This window comes from Anarhichas minor, unplaced genomic scaffold (genome assembly GCF_050575085.1).
Source record: "Anarhichas minor isolate MPS153535 unplaced genomic scaffold, ASM5057508v1 ptg000067l, whole genome shotgun sequence".
NCBI classification, from domain to species: domain Eukaryota; kingdom Metazoa; phylum Chordata; class Actinopteri; order Perciformes; family Anarhichadidae; genus Anarhichas; species Anarhichas minor.
In genome coordinates, this window is record NW_027466513.1 from 4015109 (window position 1) to 4034884 (window position 19776).

At 46.7% G+C, this 19776-nt stretch overlaps 2 protein-coding genes across 5 annotated transcripts in view; one reads left to right on the forward strand and one right to left on the reverse strand.

The window, feature by feature from the left end:
• tp53bp1 (tumor protein p53 binding protein, 1) lies at nucleotides 1-18493 on the forward strand. 4 transcript variants are annotated; one of them, XM_076078603.1, is made up of 28 exons: nucleotides 1-514; nucleotides 2020-2107; nucleotides 2188-2269; nucleotides 2357-2424; nucleotides 2528-2662; nucleotides 4108-4162; nucleotides 4251-4411; nucleotides 4571-4697; nucleotides 4798-4892; nucleotides 4980-5167; nucleotides 5348-6434; nucleotides 7595-7711; nucleotides 7803-7982; nucleotides 8072-8138; nucleotides 8936-9028; nucleotides 10073-10346; nucleotides 10821-10889; nucleotides 10982-11134; nucleotides 11892-12103; nucleotides 12403-12573; nucleotides 13723-14105; nucleotides 14306-14497; nucleotides 14756-14941; nucleotides 15855-16046; nucleotides 16139-16233; nucleotides 17350-17546; nucleotides 17964-18109; nucleotides 18189-18493. In XM_076078603.1, the coding sequence occupies exons 1-28, from the start codon at nucleotides 335-337 to the stop codon at nucleotides 18383-18385; spliced, it is 5190 nt and encodes a 1729-aa protein (XP_075934718.1). In that variant the 5' UTR covers nucleotides 1-334; the 3' UTR covers nucleotides 18386-18493. The 4 variants fall into 4 exon arrangements, with proteins under 4 accessions (XP_075934718.1, XP_075934720.1, XP_075934719.1 ...); XM_076078605.1 differs by having other exon boundaries at nucleotides 8939-9028; XM_076078604.1 differs by having other exon boundaries at nucleotides 4111-4162.
• The window catches only part of tubgcp4 (tubulin gamma complex component 4), a 10285-nt gene continuing 8991 nt past the window's right edge, over nucleotides 18483-19776 (reverse strand). Inside the window, exons 16-18 of the mRNA XM_076078607.1 lie at nucleotides 19586-19702; nucleotides 19361-19500; nucleotides 18483-19272 (exon numbers count right to left, since the gene is read on the reverse strand). Coding sequence (XP_075934722.1) covers nucleotides 19266-19272; nucleotides 19361-19500; nucleotides 19586-19702 — 264 coding nt within the window. The 3' untranslated portion in view covers nucleotides 18483-19265. The remainder of the gene's footprint in view (nucleotides 19273-19360; nucleotides 19501-19585; nucleotides 19703-19776) is intronic.

Below are 19776 nucleotides of genomic sequence, written 5' to 3' on the forward strand. Positions count from 1 at the left end.
GCGGTGCAGAGCTGAGCTGAGGTGGTGTGTGCGTGTGTGTGTGTTTTCTGAAGAGAATAACTGGTTAGCTGGTTTAAATAGATGTATGATTGAATCAACACTTTGATAACTTGTTAACGTATCAGTTACGGTGTTGAGTTCAGGCTCCGTGTGTGTGTTGAGGTTTCCTTACTGACTTTTCAATGTTGCAGCAACCACACGCTTTGTTGTTGTTGTGGGCTGAGCGTTAGCATGCTAGCTGCTAGCCTTTAGCTAACACCGGCTACTTCCAGGTAACAATAACAACAACCGTCTGTGGACTCGCATCCCGTCTCCTGTCCTCGGCCCCGACCTCATGGATCCCGGTGGAAGTGAACTGGACTCCAGCCTGCCTCAGCCCGAGAACCCGTGTCTGATCGTGGAGGACTCCCAGCCGGACGGTGTCGCTCTGGAGGACGACCCCGAGAGCAGCTACCGAGCTCTGCTGGCCCGGCGCCTGTCCAGCCTGCAACCTACGTCCCGCAGCCCGGTGCTGGTGAGCTGCAAACTGATTATGTACCAAAGTAACTTAAACATCCGAGGCTGGTTTCTGGTTTCTGATGCAGCAGTTGAGACTGTTTCATGTAGTCTTTTGAATATAATTGGTCAGCAGTGGTGCATGAAGTGTTCAGGTCATATATTGTGAGCAATTTAAGTTTTAAAGCGCTCCTAATTATGGATATTATGTGATACAGTATATTTACTTCAGTCTGGTCATTTCATGCATTAAGTGTCTGTGAGGGGGGTTGAGGAATGTGTTGGAAGCGGGGGTTGGAAAGTGGCTGGGTGAGGTGTGAAGTTTAGGACAATGGGTCAAGGGCCAAGGAGGGGCTTAGTTCTCTCTGTGTCCAAAAGTTATGGACCTAACAATATGCAGTTAAAAGCAAGTTTCCCTGTCCAATGAAGTAGTTTAACATGTTAAAGAAACATCTGCTGTTAGTGTTACAGTATCATATGTTATATCATTGGGTTATTGCATGAGCAGCGTTTATCATCACGTTAACATGGACACTATTACTACTCTCAGGTATCTTACACGATAACAATTCATGTTGTTAAAAGAAGATAATTTTTAAATTTTGTGTGAAATATTTGAATCTGGAAAAATATCACGTAACCGTCAAATACATTTCGTGGAGTAAATAGTACAATATTTTCTTCTGAAATACTCAAGTAAAGTACAAGTACCCTTTAGATTGTACAGTACTTGAGTAAACATAGTTAGTTGCTTTCCACCACTGCTGGTCAGCCATCTTGTTGACACTTTTCCACCAATATATTTTGGGTTTTTCTAACCCCATGAGAGCACAACATGTCCACAGATGGAGACATCCATCCATCCCATATTCAGGTTACTTGGTGAGATCGGACAAGAGGCTGAGAGGCTGAGAGCACTCTGGACAAGTCACCAGACATGTTTTTAATCTTTAAATGTGTTTGACGAGTCGACAGTTTATCACAAAGCTAAGCTGAGTGATATGCTGAGGAAGCAGAGAGAGGTTGAAATATTCAGAATTTAATCGTTTTGTTTATAATTAATTTGTTAGTTTGATCTTATTTTCTGCCAACTACGAGAAATCTTTTTATAGTAGTTTGTTTGAGAACAGAAGCAGACTGGAGTGTATAGTGACTCAGACGATGTAAACCACTGTCCTTCATTAAAGGCACACTGAACTCTTATGTGCAGTGCTATTTATTACAATAAGGTCTGTGGATTATCTTGAGTAAACGGGTCAGGATTTCTGAGAAGAGACGTTGCTGCTAAGTTACTTTTTTGGTGCTTTTTGAGACCCACAAGCTGAGTGTCGCATAGTGCCGTTATATTGGACAAAAGGCAGACATCTCTACGGCTCCAAAAAATAGGAAACTCGCACCAAAACAATCTGAATTGATGAATAGCACTACAGGTAAGAGGACAAATTGTCCCTTTAAAGTTAGAATTGTTGAGATTTATCTTGAAGTTCGTTACTTTGTTAAACTAGTGACGATTTTGTTTTACAGGAACTGATTTCCTCCCCGCTAGGAAGCAGATACTCTCAGAGTGACAGCCAATCAGAGAGCTCCCTCAGTAACAACCAAGCTGAACCTGGTCAGTGCCTTTCTAACAACATGTACTTCTATTTAACTTATACTGTACGAAATAAAAACAATGCTATTTTCTTTGTTTAGGCATTCTAATGGCGGCCAATCCCAGCTCTGCATTCGAGGAGGAAAGTCAAGTTCTAAACATTTGCCCTCCGAACAAGAAAAAGTATGTGAGGACCAGACATGTTTACTTGATGCTCAGGGTCAGACGAGGATAAAGTCTTCTCACTTTCTCTGCTCCCTATTGGTTCAGGTGTGCAGCAGAGGACACGGAGATGGGTTCTGGAGCTGATTCTACCACACACTGCATTCAGTCTGAGGGTACGAGTTCCTCTCACGTATTCAGAAAGAATAACGCCAACATCCAGTCTAGAGTTGAACATGACGGCATGTGTTAATGGCATCGATGTGTCTTGTGTTTCAGGGGGAGCCTCTCAATTTGGTTTTCTGGAGCTCTCTCAGAGTCAGGATCTGCGCGGTGAAGTGATGAACAGTCGGGAGGAAGAAGGAGAAGAAGACAGTGTTCCTCAGCCAGACGCCAAGAGACGCACCAAATTAGGTATTAACCCTCTGAACCACAAGCAGTTTGTTTGTTTTTTTGCTCCTTTCACATTTTACGCTCGAGGCCTCGTGGCCTCCATTTTCACAGCAATATAAAAGTCGTGCTCCTCTACGGAAACAGAACCATCGTGACTAGAAGTAGAGAGAACTCAAACATGTCTTTAGTGCAGAACAACACAGTTATGACATAAATCACAAAAAAGAAAAAATGCAAGTTGAATTGGTTTCATCATTTATTTTACAAAAATTGAAAAACAATGGAATCCATGTATTGTTCCTTATTTTCATATGCCCACAAGTGTTACCAATGTTGGGGAAACTTCTGGAGGTTTTTGACAATTTTAAGCTTTGTTTTTGTTGCTTTTTCTGACTGAAACACGTGATGTGTTCAAGGACTTTCAGAGAGATGAAATCTGACTTTAATGTCGGTTTTCACAGCATCAGTCTATTATAATGTGTGTAGTTCTGGTGGCTGTTTAAAGAAAACATGACATCAATCCTGCTGGCGGGTTCTGCTGTTCAGAGGGTTTTAAGACTAAAATTCTAGACGCTGGGAGTTTCTTGATATTTAGGCGTCAACTTTGAACTGATGCGGAGAACGTGAGCTACACTTCTCCAATGATTTACACATTTAAAAGGCTGCAGTCGGGCCCGGTTCCTGGGTGATTCAATACAATTCAATTAGAATCTATTGACTGTGGAAAACCCTGAATGAATGAGAAACAACACATGCAGCAGCAGCATCCATACAGAACGCTACAGGTCACTCAGCTGAACTGAGACATGGCTCTCCACCACCATCATGATCACAGCACCACATGTGGGAAGATCTCCCAGAAGGACGGAGTTCCTTTCCAGTAGAGTTTAGAGATTTGAAGAATCTGAGAAGGAAAAACAACTCACGAAGGCACTTAATGTTTCCTTTCATCAGTACGTAGCTCCAGTACATCTGGGTTGCTCCCCTTTTTTAGACTAATAAATATACAAAATCAACTCGCAAAATCTCAAGACGGGAAATATTCTTCGACCTATTTTCCTCATTAAACAGAGAAATACAAGTTTCTCTCCTGACCGAACTAAGACGGCTTAATTGCCTCGTTAACTCAGCGTAGAACACACTTCATTAAAACTGGACAGTAGTGTGAGGAATTTAGGTTTAAAAGCATTCCTAGTATGTTTAAATGCACCCTAGTGGTGGATATTATATGTCAATATTTACTTATGGAAGTTTTAAACCGTGGAGTGTGGTCATTGAATATATTGAGTGTCTGTGAGGGGAGTTTCCAGGTCACGACCATATAAAGTGGTGAGTGAGGTATGTGCTAAGAGCGGGGGATGGACGCAGCATGGCAGCGAGTGTAATGGTTCATTATTTAGTACCTGATCACAGCGTTCACACCGTTTAAAGACTCAATCTAACTTCTACCTTCTTTTCATCGCCAGCAGAGCAGAACGTCAGCTCCAGGACCTCAGAGAGTCCGGACAACAAAGCAGTGAGGTTCGGCTTCATTCTGTGTTTAAATCTCATCACCGGGACGCATGCTGGCCTGGGGTGAGCAGTGTTGTTTGTTTCTGTCCTCCTCCAGGTCTGAGGTGAGCTCCAGCAGCTCACTGGAGTCTTCGGGTCAGTCAGGGAGGCAGCTGGGCATCCAGGCTCTGCTGCACTCTGAGGGCCTGCAGGCCTCCGATGAGCAGGACTGTGAGATCCTGTCCTCACAGGAGGACATGTTCGACGCCGACAAGACCGGTAAATGTGTGTGTGTGTGTGTGTGCCGTGATTTGTAGCAAATGGGCTAAAACGTTAGAGCTGCAGGGAAGGGATGTCACGATACCCGAAAGACCTGAAAGTTAAGACTTCTGTCTTTTGTTCTTTGTCCCCTCTCCGTTACCTCGGGGCTCCTCTCAGGTGCTGCGGTGGACAGCACGGTCTCTGAGCCGGAGCAGCAGGGTCGCTCGACCGCGACGCCGGCTCAGTCCTTGCGGCTGCTGCATCTGTCTGGACAGGGAACACTGGTGCAGGAAAGTCTGTCCCAGTAAGTCACGGGAGGAGCTCTCATATTGCTGTCAACTCACAAGCACAACGCAGAAAATACCCTGAAGTTCTGCTCTCTCTCTTTGCCCACTTTTTCCTAGGAGCTCCATTGACTACGTTGCCCCGACCCCAGACACCTTCAGCCACACCCCTTTAATTATTCCCAGCTCACCGACGGGACCAGAGAATGAACGCGGTAAATGATTTGACCGACTTTGACGACTGAATTTTAAATAGACGGAACAAGTCGGCTGGTGAAAAGAGCTAAAACTTTCCTCGTCAGGTGCCGATGAACCGATGGATACCTCGCTGCCCCCAGAAGACCGAGCGGGAGAGAAGGAGGAGGAGCCGATGGAGACGGAGGCCGCCTCTAAGCCACACCCATCCGCCTCGACTCCCGTCTCCCAGAATTCCCCTGGTTTTGTGTTGGAGCGAACTCTCTCTTTACCCTCCCAGCCAGAGTTCTCTCATGTATGTACTTCTTTATTTATTTTCTCATTTGACTTATGCAGTCTTTTCCTTTACTTATTTGCTGTAAGGCTGCAGCACACGACACACTACTGACATTTAAATGAATCTACTAATTGTTGAGTAAAATGTCAGAAAATTGGAAAATATTCCAAATATTCCACGTGTGTGTTTGTTTCTCAGGACGTGTTTGTCCCGACGCAGAGCCAGGACGCACCGCAACAGTCCGATAAGAAGACAGGCGAGACGCAGTCTCAGCGCCCGGAGTCGGCTTCCTTCACTCTGCCTCTGCTGCTCTCTTGCGGTAGTCCAGCTCGGCAGACCTCGGAACATCTGGAGGAGGACAGCCAGGCCACTCAGATCGAGGAGCTGCCCGGTGTCGACGCCAGCGACTCTGTGGTTTCACATCAGAGGAGCGAGAGCAACGGCGTCCCTCCGGAGTCACAAGCTCCCACCAGTTCCAAAGCCTCCGCCTCTGCTGAATCGCCAAAGCATCGCAGCGAATGTGCCAAGAACGATTCGTCCGATGCGGTGCCAAAGTCCGAAGCGCACAAAAAGACGTCTTTGAATGTAGAAAATGTGAATGTAAAGGACGGCGAGAGTGACGGCAAAGAGGCGAGCCCCGCCGACGTGGCGTCCTGCTCGCAACCAAAGTTGGATTCCTCCGATCTGACTGTTAACAGCTGTGTGCAGGAGACCCCCCCTGCAGACGCTACACCCCGAAGTTTGACCTCGCCGCCCACGATCTCTCAGACGTCTGCTGTGGATGTGGCGAAGGGTTCTGCAGACTCAAGGAAGGAAGGAGGAAGTGCAAAGAGTCCGTCGGTAAAATCGTCGTCACAGAAGTGTGGAGCGGTTGTTAACAGTCAAACAGCGAAAGAGGTGATGGGTGAGCGGAGGCAGGGTGGAGTAGAAGAGGAGGAGGTGATGGAGGAGGGTTCAGGGATAGCTGTGGCCCTCTCCCAGAGCCAGCTGTTGTCCCCTGAGCCCATGGAGGAGGAGGAGGAGGAGGAGGAGAAGAAGAGTGAAGACCGAGGAGAGGACAGCGTCATCGTTGTCACAGACAGCGAGAGAGACTCCCAGGCTCTCCAGAAAGACGCGACGCCACAATCTAAGACCAACAGCTCCCAGTCCATCTCCACCAACGGTCATCAGTCCCAGGCTCAGGCCAAGAAGGTCCACGCGGCTCCTGATAGGCTCTCCCAGACTCAGAGGGCGGGGCCTGACCCAGAGGGGCTCAAAGACAAGAGCCTGAGTGACAGCTCGGGAGGTAAGCATGGCACAGACGTACTGCATGTCAGCATAGTGTGATATCGTGACTTAGTGAAAAGACGTTTCACTAATATGACAGGTTGGGACTTCTTCTATGTGAAATGATCTAGTTGCACCTTTCAGGCCTCTAAAATGACTGTAATGTAATAACTGTAATTACTCTTTGAATGAATTGGACATGACGGTCGTCACGCCCCCAGTTCAGAGGAACAGTTGCAAAGCAATGTACTGCTGTGTTACTTGTTTTAGACATCTTTAAAGACTCAACAGCAGTTTAAGTTTACGCCAGTTTACCTTGCCGGCGGGGGACTGAGGCTGCTGCAGCCATCTATGCTCTCGCCAAAGCCACCAGACCTCATCGAAAAATATCAGTATTTTTGAAAGTTTATAGCGCCTTCGTACCAGTTATGTTCTAGTCGAGATCGGTTTCAAGCCTCTTTTTGGAGGTCTCGTCATCAACGCCATGTTTAAGCGGACTTGTCTCAGACAAAGACCAGTGAAGACCACCACTGTGAGGATATCACTGACATCATTACCCTGATTGTTTGTCCACATTAACCTCACCGCTGCAGAGCCTTTTGATTATTAGATCAAGACGTTTCTCATGGTACACGCATACACACACATTTACAGTACAAACGCAAAAGAGGAGAGTGAAGAGGAATCTCGATGTGTGTTTTTGGGAATGTGGATCTTTCAGATCAGTTTGAGAACTCAGTGGTTTGAATGTTCCACATTTTATTTGTGTGAGGGTCTCGCACTGGTCTGGTCTTGTTGTGGTCTCGATACACTCTGGTCTTTGTCATGACTTGGGATCTGTTGAGGTGGTCTTGACTACAACACTAGTTCATACACATGAGTCCAACATGTTAAAGGGTTCCTGGTGGGTGTTTTGTGGAGTTCTGGAGTATATATTGAGTTAGAGTTCTCCCTCGAAGGCTACGTGTTACAAGGATCCAACAAGGATTTCTTTACAACACATTACATCTAAAACCCATTAAATGTTCTGTGACGGTTATTCTGCAGAGTTCCATTAGAGGTAAAGGTGGCGTCCCAGTTGGAGTCGCATCATTCCTCATTCTGATCGGCTTTAACAGGAACCGTGCACTGAACTAGATGCAATCTGATTCCAGGAATGCTTTTATTTTTTTACTACAGATATTTCTTTCCACTTCACGCTTCCTAAAGAAGGGGAGCTGATTGGTCCTGTGGTCGGAGCCACGCCCCCTCTAATCAGCCAGCTGAAGCAGACGCTGAGACACAGCACTCCCATCGGTGGGTTCAACGACACACAACAACAACAACAACAACTTGTCTACTGAACGGTCTGAGGCCGAGGTTCTTTAATCTGTTTTCTTTTCTGCAGAGATGACGTCCTTCTCTGAGAAGTCGGGCGTGGCGGCTGATGGGGCGATGGCAGCCAGTGACATCGTGTCGGGGGAAAGCGGGGACGACACGACGGAGAAGGGAGACGGGAAGCTGAGTCTGAGGATGAAGCTGGTGACCCCCGTGGAAGAGGGCAGCTCGGAGCGCTTCAGCCTGCAGAGTAAGAGCTCCTCCTCCTCCTCCACGCTCTCAACCCTGCATCCTCCTGGACCCTCTCTTTAATACATTTCAACATGTTCTACCCCCCAGAGCCAGCGCTATCAGAAGAGGACGGATCTGTCCCCAAAGTTGCCACTGTTGCCAAGGCTGTAACCAGGTAACCTGGCACTCTGTCTTCATGCACATGAAGTGAATTCTTTCATTCAGTCTCTGGAGGATGAGAAGCAGCTGAACACGCTCTTCAGCCTCGACGGTGTCACTTCACACACACACACACACACACAGACACACACACACACACGACGTATTGAGATGTCCTTGTGGAAAATAGTTTAAAGGTCCAACTGATGAGAAGTGCACCTGTTCTAGTGGTGGGATGTGTTTTCATTCATGTTTATCTGTCAGAGCCCACGTCATTCTGTGTTCTTCATTCTTTATGAACGTCACTCAGAAATAATATTCATTTCATTGACAGTTTACATTAGTTTCCAGTGACATATTGACTTTATTTTGGGACTTTGCTGTTGTGAACATAATTGTTGCTGCTCTAGAAACAATATTTAGTTATATCTAAATTATGAATATCTTCTAATTCTATATATGTTTTTAAAAACAATTATTTAGTCGAAGAACCAAGTATCAATAAGAGTAGCCCGTAGTTGTACTAGGATCCTAAAGATACCTGTCCCTCCTCGTAGGCCACCGTAGTTCTCAAAGACGCCTTAGAGAGGGAGGGGCTGAGCTCATCAAAGCACAAGATGCCACTAAAACATACTCACTGTTCCTTTAACGAAGCTCTGGAGTTATTAGAAACGTGGGTGTCGTGCATCATAAAATGATAACAGATGCGACTAAGAGACGATTATATTCGTTGCAAACTATTTGTATTATCGATTTCTTAAAAGGTTTAATGGATTACTCGTTGCAGACTAACACTTTTGTTTGATTTCCCAGCAGCCTGTCGGTGTTCAGTCGTGTCAGACAGGTGCACAGACTGCAGGAAGCCAGGGAGGACCTCCAGGCTGGAGGCCACAGCACACCTGTCAGGTGAGCACGCTCGCTGGTACAGTACAGGAGAGCATCTGCTAGTCTAAATACCATGTGATGCACTCTCTCAGAGCCAGATGGGCTTCTTTAGCAGTAATGACTCTAATAAAGCTGTAGACACTGCTAGAAGGGCCAGAACACCGAGCTTTCATTCCTACAAGTAGAACATGTTGTACCCACTCGTCTTTAACCAAAACTGTGACAAAATATTAAACCATTAAACACCGACTATAACTGCATGCAGTATTGTTGAAGAGAGAACGAGCTAAAACCAACCGGAGAAACATATACTGTGTGTGTATATATATACACACACACACACACACACACACACACACACTCCTGGTCCTGCGAGACTGAATTCAATATATAATAGACATGAATGTGAAAGCTAATACAAGAAGAGTTGATTTTATTTGTGTAGAATGAAGACTTTTGTGCTGCAGGTCTGACCTGCAGGAGCTTCACATGTCCGTGTGAATAGTTCCCCCTGTTGTAATGTATTCTAGTAGACGGAAATAGGTCGTGTGTGTGTGTGTGTGTGTGTGTGTGTGTGTGTGTGTGTGTGTGTGTGTGTGTGTGTGTGTGTGTGTGTGTGTGTGTGTGTGTGTGTGTGTGTGTGTGTGTGTGTGTGTGTGTGTGTGTGTGTGTGTGTGTGTGTGTGTGTGTGTGTGAGACCTACTTCTGGAGTCTGGAGGTGTGATGGATGGTTATTTTCTATATATTCTCTCGGGCCACGAGGAGCAGTAAGATGTGAGGGACGCTGTGGTTGAATTCTCTCTTCATTCCACTTGTTTCTTCTGCTTCTTGCCGTAAACGGTTTACAGAGATGTGCTGTTTTTCACCTCAATATTAATGAGAGCCACACAGTTTATTTAGCTGCTTTTGTTTTATGGTCGTTTCCATCATATATAGATATTATTATCTAAATAAAAGGTTTGATTTCTGCCGAACTACAGAATACATGAAAGAAACCTACAATGGTCGTGTTACACCGTCGTAGTCGACAGCGTCATATTTGTGCCTTCTTTACATTTGTACCAGAGGGCAGCTGTTCGCCTCACCACAGAGAGGCTCCCCGCCGTCCTCGCTGGGATGCAACAGCCTCCCCAACAGCCAATCGGAGCCTTCGCAACAGGAAGCGTCGGCGGCACCGCAGGAGACCCGTAAGGCTCCTCCCGGCACCGCCGAGCCCTCCGAGGACAGACGAGGTCCGCCTCGAGCTCCAGAGCCGCCCGCCCCCAACAGGACGGATGCCAGACAGAGGGCGGCTCAGCAGACCTTCGACAGCACCGTCGCCTCCAGTCCGTCCAACAAGGTGGGTCACTGACTGTCCACAGCCGGCTCTGTCCGCAGTACAAAGGGTTAATGTGTCAAACCAATCGTTTGAGTTGGGAACGTGTTCAAAGAGAATTCAAATGCACACCGTTCTGCTCCCAGAGATCTCCTTATGTAGAAGTTATTCTTTCTTTAAAGACTAAAAAGTCTCAAAGTCCTAAATATGATTCTTTGATTTTGAGTTTTAAATATGATCTCAGGTCTTCTGATTTATATTTCCAACAGCGTTAAATATCAGCCTTGTTTCAAAATGTCTAACGCTATAGTTTTGAAGTGGGGTTCTATGAGCCACCACCTCCAGCTGCTCCTTTGTTTCTGTTATTGTGCGAGTTTGGTGATTTTAAAGTCCAAACTCCATCTACTGCAGTAAAACACTGACTCAGTGCTTTATGCTAGCTCTGAGGTAGAGCTAGCATGGAGGTGCAGTCTGATCACTCTGTCCTGTGTGTCTCAGCTCCGTCAGCGAACAGTCTCCCAGCAGACCAGCTTCGATGCGCCGGGGCTGCGCTCCCCAGCTGGCAGGGTAAGGAGATTCAGAAGGAAAGTTCTGCTCGCGCGTGCGTGCGTCTCTCCGTCTCTCCCATTGACACGCTTGCATTTTGTTTTGCCTTAAAGGGAGAACCAGAGTCTCCGTCCTTTAGAAGAACCACAACCCCCGCCCACCGCAGACACGTGCGCACCATCCAGGAAGTGCGCACCACCATCACACGGATCATCACGGACGTGTATTATGAGGACGGCAAAGAGGTGGAGCGCAAAGTCACCGAGGTAACCGACACGTTTCTCATTTCTCACAGTTATTAAACGGCTTTAGTTTGTCTTCATTGTGAATTTCAGCTCATTGTTTATCTGTCCGGGCCTCAACGTTACTGTTCTGGTTCACTGTCCGTACGTTTTCAAAAAGCTGTAAAGTGAAGGGTAAACAAAAACATCTTATTTCCCTGCAGGGCTTCTTTTCATAATGTTGTCAGACACTAATAATAACAATCTGAGTCTGTCTAGTGGCGTTCTCCTTAAATACTGGACCAAGTTCCGAAGTCTTTGCTTCCATTAGTCACTTGGACACAAAAACACGGGAAAGTAGGATCCAGGTTGAAAAACGGGTGGAGCTAAATACAACCGTAGAGACCTGTCAATCACCGTGTAGCCCCGCCCTAAAGCATCCCCTGCTTTATGGTCTGTGTGACTCTAAATGGACCATAATGTACTAAATGAACATCATGCTGTATTGAAGAAGACTTGAAACTAGAGATTGAGACCATAAACTCATGTTTACAATGTTTACTGAGGTAATAAATCAAGAGAGAAGTAGAGTCATTTTCTCATAGACTTCTATACAACCAGAGGAGTCGCCCCCTGGTGGACTCTAGAGAGAATGCAGCTTTAACACATGAAGCTTTGGCTTCACATTTTGTAAATGTTATGTTAGTTATTGTTGTTTGTTGGGCTGTATAATATATATTTAACACGTATCACTACTTGACTTTAACATCAGCGTGACCTGTGTTTATTTGTATGTTACCAGGAGAACGAGGAGCCCGTGGTGGACTGCCAGGTGTTGGACGGCGACATCTCCCCGTGCCGCACAGGCAGCAGCTCCATGACCTCCGGTGACCTGGGTGACATCAGCTCCCTGTCGTCCAAGACCTCCAGCCTGCAGCACAGCTCCGGAGGAACCAGCAGCAGCGGCTTCACGCGGCCGGACTTCATCATGCCGCCCAGCCGAGGGGCCTTCAGGTACTCTCTCCACCTCCAACACTGACGATAGCGGCTTCTCTTCAGTCCTGCCAATATCCAGCCTCTCTGGTTTCTCTGTCTGTACTAGTTGCATGCTGATTTCCTGTGTCACTCCTTCACCTGCTTTGCCTTTCTAACACCCTAATTTCTCAGTGATTCACTGATCCCTGCCTGCTTCAGGTACAAGTTGTTCGCGGGCATGAATCTGGGGGTCGCTAAACGCTCCCCGTTCAACAGCCCCCAGATCAGTGCCCGTGCAACCTGACCGGATCCCATTGGTCCCCTCTGTGTGTCTGCAGTCCCAGGAGGGGAGGCGGGCAGCAACAGAGGGGTCACAGGGGTCACAGGGCGGGGTCAGTGGTCACAGTGAGCAGAGGCTACGACACCCTGGGGTCCCGGGCCCTCGCCCCGCTCACCCCCAGAGGGAGGGCTAGGAGGGGCCGGCCCCCGTCCCGCTCCTCCAGGTCCAGGTGAGTCCTCGCTGAGGCTCACGCTGCACTTTAAGCAGAAATAACTTGAACCCACAACACCTCTAATAACACTTCACATTTCCTCTTTTCACTAATCCTCTCACTCTGAGCTGCAACTATACATGTTTATCAGTAGTGAATCAATTGTTTCTTTCTTGTAACTGTGATAAACGAGTGAAAACTCTCCCTCACAAAGATAACGACGTCAGATAAGATTTGTCCGACCAAAAGTCCAAAACCCAAAGATATTAAACGTACAATGACCTGAGTCTAAATCCGCTTTACTTACTCGTCAAGATTGTTGATTCTTTTTGAATCATTTCCACTCATTTCTGTATTAAAGTCAAATATTTGGATTTCATAATTCTTCTTTTTCTAAGTGTGCTGTCAATTGAACTCTTTACATCACAAAGCTGATTCTTACAGTGAAGCTGCTGAATGCACATATTTGATTAAAAGTGGTGGTTTTATTCTCAGCGTGGTGACGGCTGAACCAACAACTCGAGGTCAGCGGTACCTGTTACTGAATGATACTCGTGTATCTTGACATAGATGATATCGTAATGCTCTGAGTGTCTGTAGCTTGGCTGCACACTTTATTATAATGGAACAGCATGTTTTCTTTAAACAATCACCAAAACTACACCGTTTATCAGCCAGAAGCTGTATTGAACCATCATTGTTGTCAGATTTTCATTTTTACCACGGTCCTTGAACACATCATGTGTGACGAACGCTTCCGTCCAAAAAAAGCAACCGAAGCTTAAAATTGTGATATTTCACTAAAAACATTTGATTCTACGTCTCATTTAAAATCTCGCCACAAATAAACCGTTTGCTTAAACAAGACCTGAGCTGCTCCGCGGGACTATGAAGCCATGAGTGACTCATCAGAGACCAACAGTCATGTGACAATAAATCAGTGAGACTTTGACTGAACTGCTGCTGAACAGAGCAGAGAGGAGAAATGTAAATAGTTTGATATATAAAGCATGTAGAGCCTCCATTTATTTTAACATTGGTAACACTTGTGGACACTTGGAAACATGTTGCATATACAGATATAATATACTGCATGTGAAGGAGAAAGTGAGTTCTTACAGGAACCCTTCCAGTCCCCGTCTGATGCTCTCTGTTTGGCTCTCTAAGGGGAGGCAGAGTCCGCTCTCTGCAGAGGCCACCGCATTCCTCCTCGGAGGACGAGCACTTCACCCGCATGCTCCCCCCGCGCCTCCCCGTCAGCCCCGCGGACCCCGAGCTCCCCAGCCACTCCGACTCCCTGCGCTCGTCTCCGGAGGAGGCGAACTCGGCCGGGAGCAGCTTCGTCGGCCTGCGGGTGGTGGCCAAGTGGACGTCCAACGGCTACTTCTACTCGGGCCGCATCATCAAAGACACCGGCGAGGGGAGGTTCCGCCTGCGGTTTGACGACGGCTACGAGTGTGAGGTGGTGGGGAAGGACATCCTGCTGTGTGACCCCATCCCGCTGGAGACGGAGGTCACCGCTCTGCTGGAGGACGAGTACTTCAGCATAGGTGAGGGAGGACGTTCTAATGAACTCTGACCTTTTGTTTCAGGGGTTTTAAATCAGTGGATGAGCCAGAAAGAGATTTTCTCTTCAAGTTGTTCTATTCAAGGATGATTTATTGTCCTGAAATGCAGCTGTAGCTCATTTAGTACACAAGAAAAACATGACAAACTCTGTGTGCGTGTGCGTGTGCGTGTGTGTGCGCAGGTGTTGTGAGGGGCCATAAAACAGAGGGCCAGGATCTGTTCTACAGTGTGGAGAAGGAGGGCCAGAAGCAGTGGTACAACAGGACGGCCATCATCCTGTCTGTGGAGCAGGGCAACAGGCTGAGGGAGCAGCACAGCCTCGGGCCCTACGAGCCCGCCGTGCCGCTGCCCAAGGCCTCCGACATCAGCCTCGGTAACACCGCCGACGGATGCCCTTGTTTATAAAGTAGAGTTTAAAGTGAAAATGCAAAAAAAAAAAAAGTTGTCAAGAGGCTGAGGGATGAAACGCCTCCGTATGACGAAAGATTCAAGGCAGCGTAGACAAACATGACCGCTGACGTTACAGTGACTCGGATATATTACGGAGATCCTAAACAACGTATACAATCTGTCACTAACTTGATGAAGGTGCATTGTTTTGATAAGAGCTGGTGTTTAATATCCTCCGTAGATAACCTGGTGGAGGGGAAGAGGAAGCGCAGAGGAGCCCCCGAGGGTCAGAACACCCCCAACCAGAGCTCCTCCTCCAGAAGCCCCCGGACCCCCGGCCCCTCTGGCAAGAGGAAGCTGATGAGCTCCGAGAACAACAGGTCGCCGGCCAAGAGAGGACGCCGGGGGGGCTCGGGCGCCCGAGCCGGTACGGAGACGCGCTCGCCGCAACCATGACCGCATCAGAACCGGGGGGGGGGGGGGGTTATTTTAGTGTTTTTAATTTCAGGGTTTGAATCTGTTCTTTACCCTGTTTAAAAAAAATATGATGTTTTTAAAGTTAGTTTTAGATTTTAAACAGGTTTTATTCTCGTCTAAGGTTCTAATCAGCCGTATGTGCACTTTGCAGCTGATTAGCACTTTTTAAATGTTTTTTTAGAAGAATTATTTTAGAAAAAGATGATTTTTTTTTAACCTGTGTTTTCATTGTGGTGCTTTGAGCACGTGACATTTAAAAAAATCTTTTTTTCTTTCTTAATTCACTCACAAGGAAGCTCTTGTCAGTAATGTGTGGTTGTTTTGTACTGAGCATAACTGAGACATTTAGGACAGACATGTCTCCGTCTGCTGCTGCTGCTGCTGCTGAGGCCGACCTGGTAATTAATGACGTGCACCAGTGTTACCGCGGTGTTGGTCCACAGGTGGAGGGAAGACAACGGGTGGATTTTGTTGTGCAAAGTCACGGGTGATTTATCTCCGAGAACCGTTTGAATACCGTCGGTTTATTTATGTTTGATACTCAAAAGGTCGGTTCAGACAAATGGACTCTAGTTTTATGCAGCGATGCAGACGGCGCGTTATATTTACCCAAAGTTTATTTTATAATTGTCTTCTTATTGACATAGACAACTAAATATCCAGTAACACTTTATCATCTCTTATACATTCTTCTTTCTTTTTACACACAGAAGATAACATGACAGGATTTATAGATAAAAGAACTGATTACAAGATACTACACATCGACCACATACATATATACATACATATATATATATATATATATATATGTGCTGTCTCTTCTTCTCTAACTCTGTACTTGTTTGTGTTCCTGTCTGCAGCTCAGCGGGTCGGACTGTGCAACACCTCCGGCAGCGGCACCGATCTCCCCGGTGGGTCCGGAGACGTGGCGGAGACTCACGGCCCGCTGCCCCAGAACACGACGCTCTTCATGGGCTTCGCCTTCATGCTGACGGCCTCGTCCGAGATCGACCGGCTGACCAACAAGCACGCCAGCGACGACGAGGACGACGGTGAGGCGAACTGCCGGCCGCATCGCTTCCTGTTTCCTGTCATGATTCATTTTCCATAATTATTGTACTTTTGTCTTTTTTTCTCTCCACAGATTACGTGCAGACGGGTCCGTATAACAAGACGTACACGGAGTCCCAGCTGCAGGCCGGTGGAGGATTCGTCCTGCAAGACTTCAACGAAGAACAAGTGAGTGATCAGGACATCATGTTCAGTCTCTTCCAGGTGTTCCCTCCAGTGTTCAGTAGCCGTGAGTTATTAGTTTACTACAGATACTAAACTTTAAATCAATCAAGTTCAGCCCTCAAATACACCGATAGTGTGAGATATTGTTCAGTGTTGTGTTTGTATGTGTTACGTATGATACGTGAAGCATCTGTGGTCATTTGTTGCTGAAATATTTTTGTTCGTATATTTATTTTTTGTTATCTCAGGTAAGATTGAGTTTAACAGCGTTTACATATATCAGTAAAACTGGTCATGGATTATTTAAACATAATAATAATCATAGTAATATGTTTTATTCAGGAAGTGCTTTTTAAGAAACTCAAAAACACGTCACAAAGGTGATGAAATAGAGCAAGTTACGCATAAAAATAAATAATAAAAAAATACAAGTAAGTTATAAATGTCAAAACACTTCCACGGTGTCATTTTTCTCGATTCTTTAGTCACGTATTTATTATTCTAATTTGTACTGTTGTCACATTCATACAGCTCTCGCTGCATATAGTTTAAGATGTGTTGTTATGTACGGTGTCTTATGTGGCTGTTTAATCTGAGTCGATTGAGCGGAGTTCTCCTGCTCGTGTTGTCGTGCTGACTGTGCCTACATGTCCCAGGATGCATTGCTCTGACCCCCGGAGGGTTCTCGCTCTGCTGCATTTCTTCGTCCGTATACAATAAATACGTCTGAATATCAGTCAGCCAAAGCACTGTAAAACGTGTCCTCGTCCATAAAAGTATCTGTACAAGCGAAGGGGAACGAAGAAGTTTGGGGTTTTGAGCCATCTATAGGCCACGCCCCCTGGTCCCCCAGAGGGCGGAGACTAGACTTCCACGCTGAAACATTCTGTAGTTCTTCCTCGCCTCCAACTACGTCACTGCCAGGTCACATGACAGCGGCCAAAGCAGGAAGAACAGATGTTTGCAGCTGTGACCTCATCGTCCTGCGTCAACACAGCAGCACTGCAGTCACCATCAACACTGATTAAACATCCACATTAAGGAATGGTGATCAGTATTTCCTGACATGATACACGGTGAATGAATAATGCAGCCATCCATGTTTTTGTGTCTCCGCAGTGTAAGGCAGCTTACCAGAGTCTGCTCATAGCGGACCAGCACTGTCGCACCAGGAAGTACCTGCTGTGTTTGGCCAGCGGTGTGCCGAGTGTGTCGCACATCTGGGTGCGAGACTGCTGCAAAGACAACAAGCTGCTCAACTACCGGAACTACCTGCTGCCGGCCGGCGTGGGGCCGGATGAGGCCATAGTGGAATGGTGAGATGAGCCTCTTCTGTTTTCTGCTTTTCATTCTCTGGCTTCACTGGATGGACTCCATAGCTTCTCCAGTGACAGTTCAGAAGGTTGTTAGTCCTCTGAACCCCAAAAAGCAGGTTTATCGTAGCCAGAAGCTACTAAAACCGTCACCATCGTCAGATTTTCATTTTTCAAAACACTCCTTGAACAGATCAAGTGTCAACGTTTCCTTCAGAGAAAGCAGCCAAAACAGTGTTTGTTATATAACTTCTTACAGCATACTTGTATTATGGTTTCTTTGACATAATATACTGCGACACATTATAAGACCTGCGGTGTCGAGGAGGAGAAGCTGCCCCTCTGGAAAGGTTGCCTGGTGTCGGGTAGAGGTGCTCAGCAGCTGGACCAGTTGTTTTAAGAGATATTTTCTCCTCTCAGGCATCCGCGCTGCAGCCCGTTCAAGGCTCTGCGGGTCCTGCTGGTGTTTGAGAAGCCCGTGGAGCTCTGGGCACAGCTGGTCACCATGGGCGGAGGGTCGTGTGTCCGACAGTTCCCGGCGGACAAAGACGCGGACAAAGACTCAGGTAACACGGCCCCACCTCGCCATGTCAAAATATTACGCTGGTCAAGGCGTTATTGACTGTTTCGTTCCTCCGTCTGCAGACATTCCTGCCGGCAAGTACGACGTGGTGTTGACGGACCGCGCCTGTCCGGCATCGGTAGAGAAGACCGTGACGTCACAGGACGTCCCGCTGGTGTCGGCCGAGTGGCTCATCCAGAGCGTCATCCGCGGGGAGCGCCTGGGTTTCCAGAGCAAGCCTCAGTACCGCCACGACTACTCCTCCTCCTCCTCCTCATAAACATGTGCTAAATGTTCAGCATTAGTCCGTTGCATGCCTCTGCTGTATATAACGTTATCCTGTCTGTTTTTAACGGGATAATAAATTGTGACTCTCGTTTCATTTTAACTGATTCAAGTTTATTTTCTCCACACAAAACATTGGTTTAATATATATTTACAGTTTATACAAAGACAGGGAGACGTAGCCAACGGTCTCATCACCCAGACCTCAGACCTCATGTTCCTACTGACATCAGTGCTGATCTGCTTCTGCTTCCATATTCAGTGGAAGTGAACGGAGTCTGTTTGTAAAACTCACAGCAGCAGCTCGTCTTTGCCAGAATTGTTCTAAAGCCGGTTGAAGTACTGTAAACGTATTTCAGGGAAACCACTTTAAAGGAATAGTTCAACATTCACTTTCTTTTTGCCAGAGAATCAGTCGAGAAGATCAGCGTCACACAGGGAACTGTTAGCTTAGCATAAAGACTGTAAACAGCTAGCATGGCTAAGCTAAGAGCACCGATGACCACAAGTCTAACAAAGTTCTGCTGCAGCCTCATGATGAACAGATGAGTGACAAATCTTTACATCTTACTCTCTGCATGAAAGCACATTTACTAAAAATGTCAACCAATCTTTAAATAAAATATATAAACCGTTCTTAAAGCAGACTCCAGAGAGCCGGTGCAGGAAGCGTCACTTTGTGTGTTTAATACACAGTACTCGAACACGCTCAATGGAACTACTTGTTTTTAACCAAAGAAGTAGTTCCACTGAAATCATTGTGTCTGAAAATACAAATGTCATTTTTCAGTGCTGTGAGTGCGACAAACAAAAGCCCGGCTACCTCTGTAGAAATGTCAGAGCTTCTCTTCTGAATCCTTTCTTTTGGGCTCTTCTTAAACACTGGAAAGAAAGACATCTGGGTTAATTCTAACACTTGTCTCAAGAGAGTCCGGTATATTGAATTTGAATGAAGTATTCTGGGTCCTACCTGCCCAGAGTGCCTCCAGCCTGGGTGTAGTACTTGTTGTAGTCCAGTCGCAGTAACAGCTGAGCCAGGTCAGAGTTGATCTGATGGTTCCTCACGCTCGAGAGGATCTTAAACAGCAGGGAGGACTGCCGTCTGAAGCCCTGAAAGTGTAACGCCCCGTGTTACTAAATATATATATATTGACGTGTTCCGACATCGGACAAATGAGGAGGTGAGCGACTCCACCTTGACCAGGATGTCCAGCTGAGCGGTTCCCCTCTCGTCCAGCAGCACCACGCTCTGACTGACCAGTGAGCAGAAGGTCTGACACAGCTCCAGGATCTCGTTCAGACAGTGGAACACCTGAGGACGCAGTTCATGAGGCTTAATCTGGAGGCATCATTCAGCTCAGTGTGTTTAGTTTTATGACTTACTGT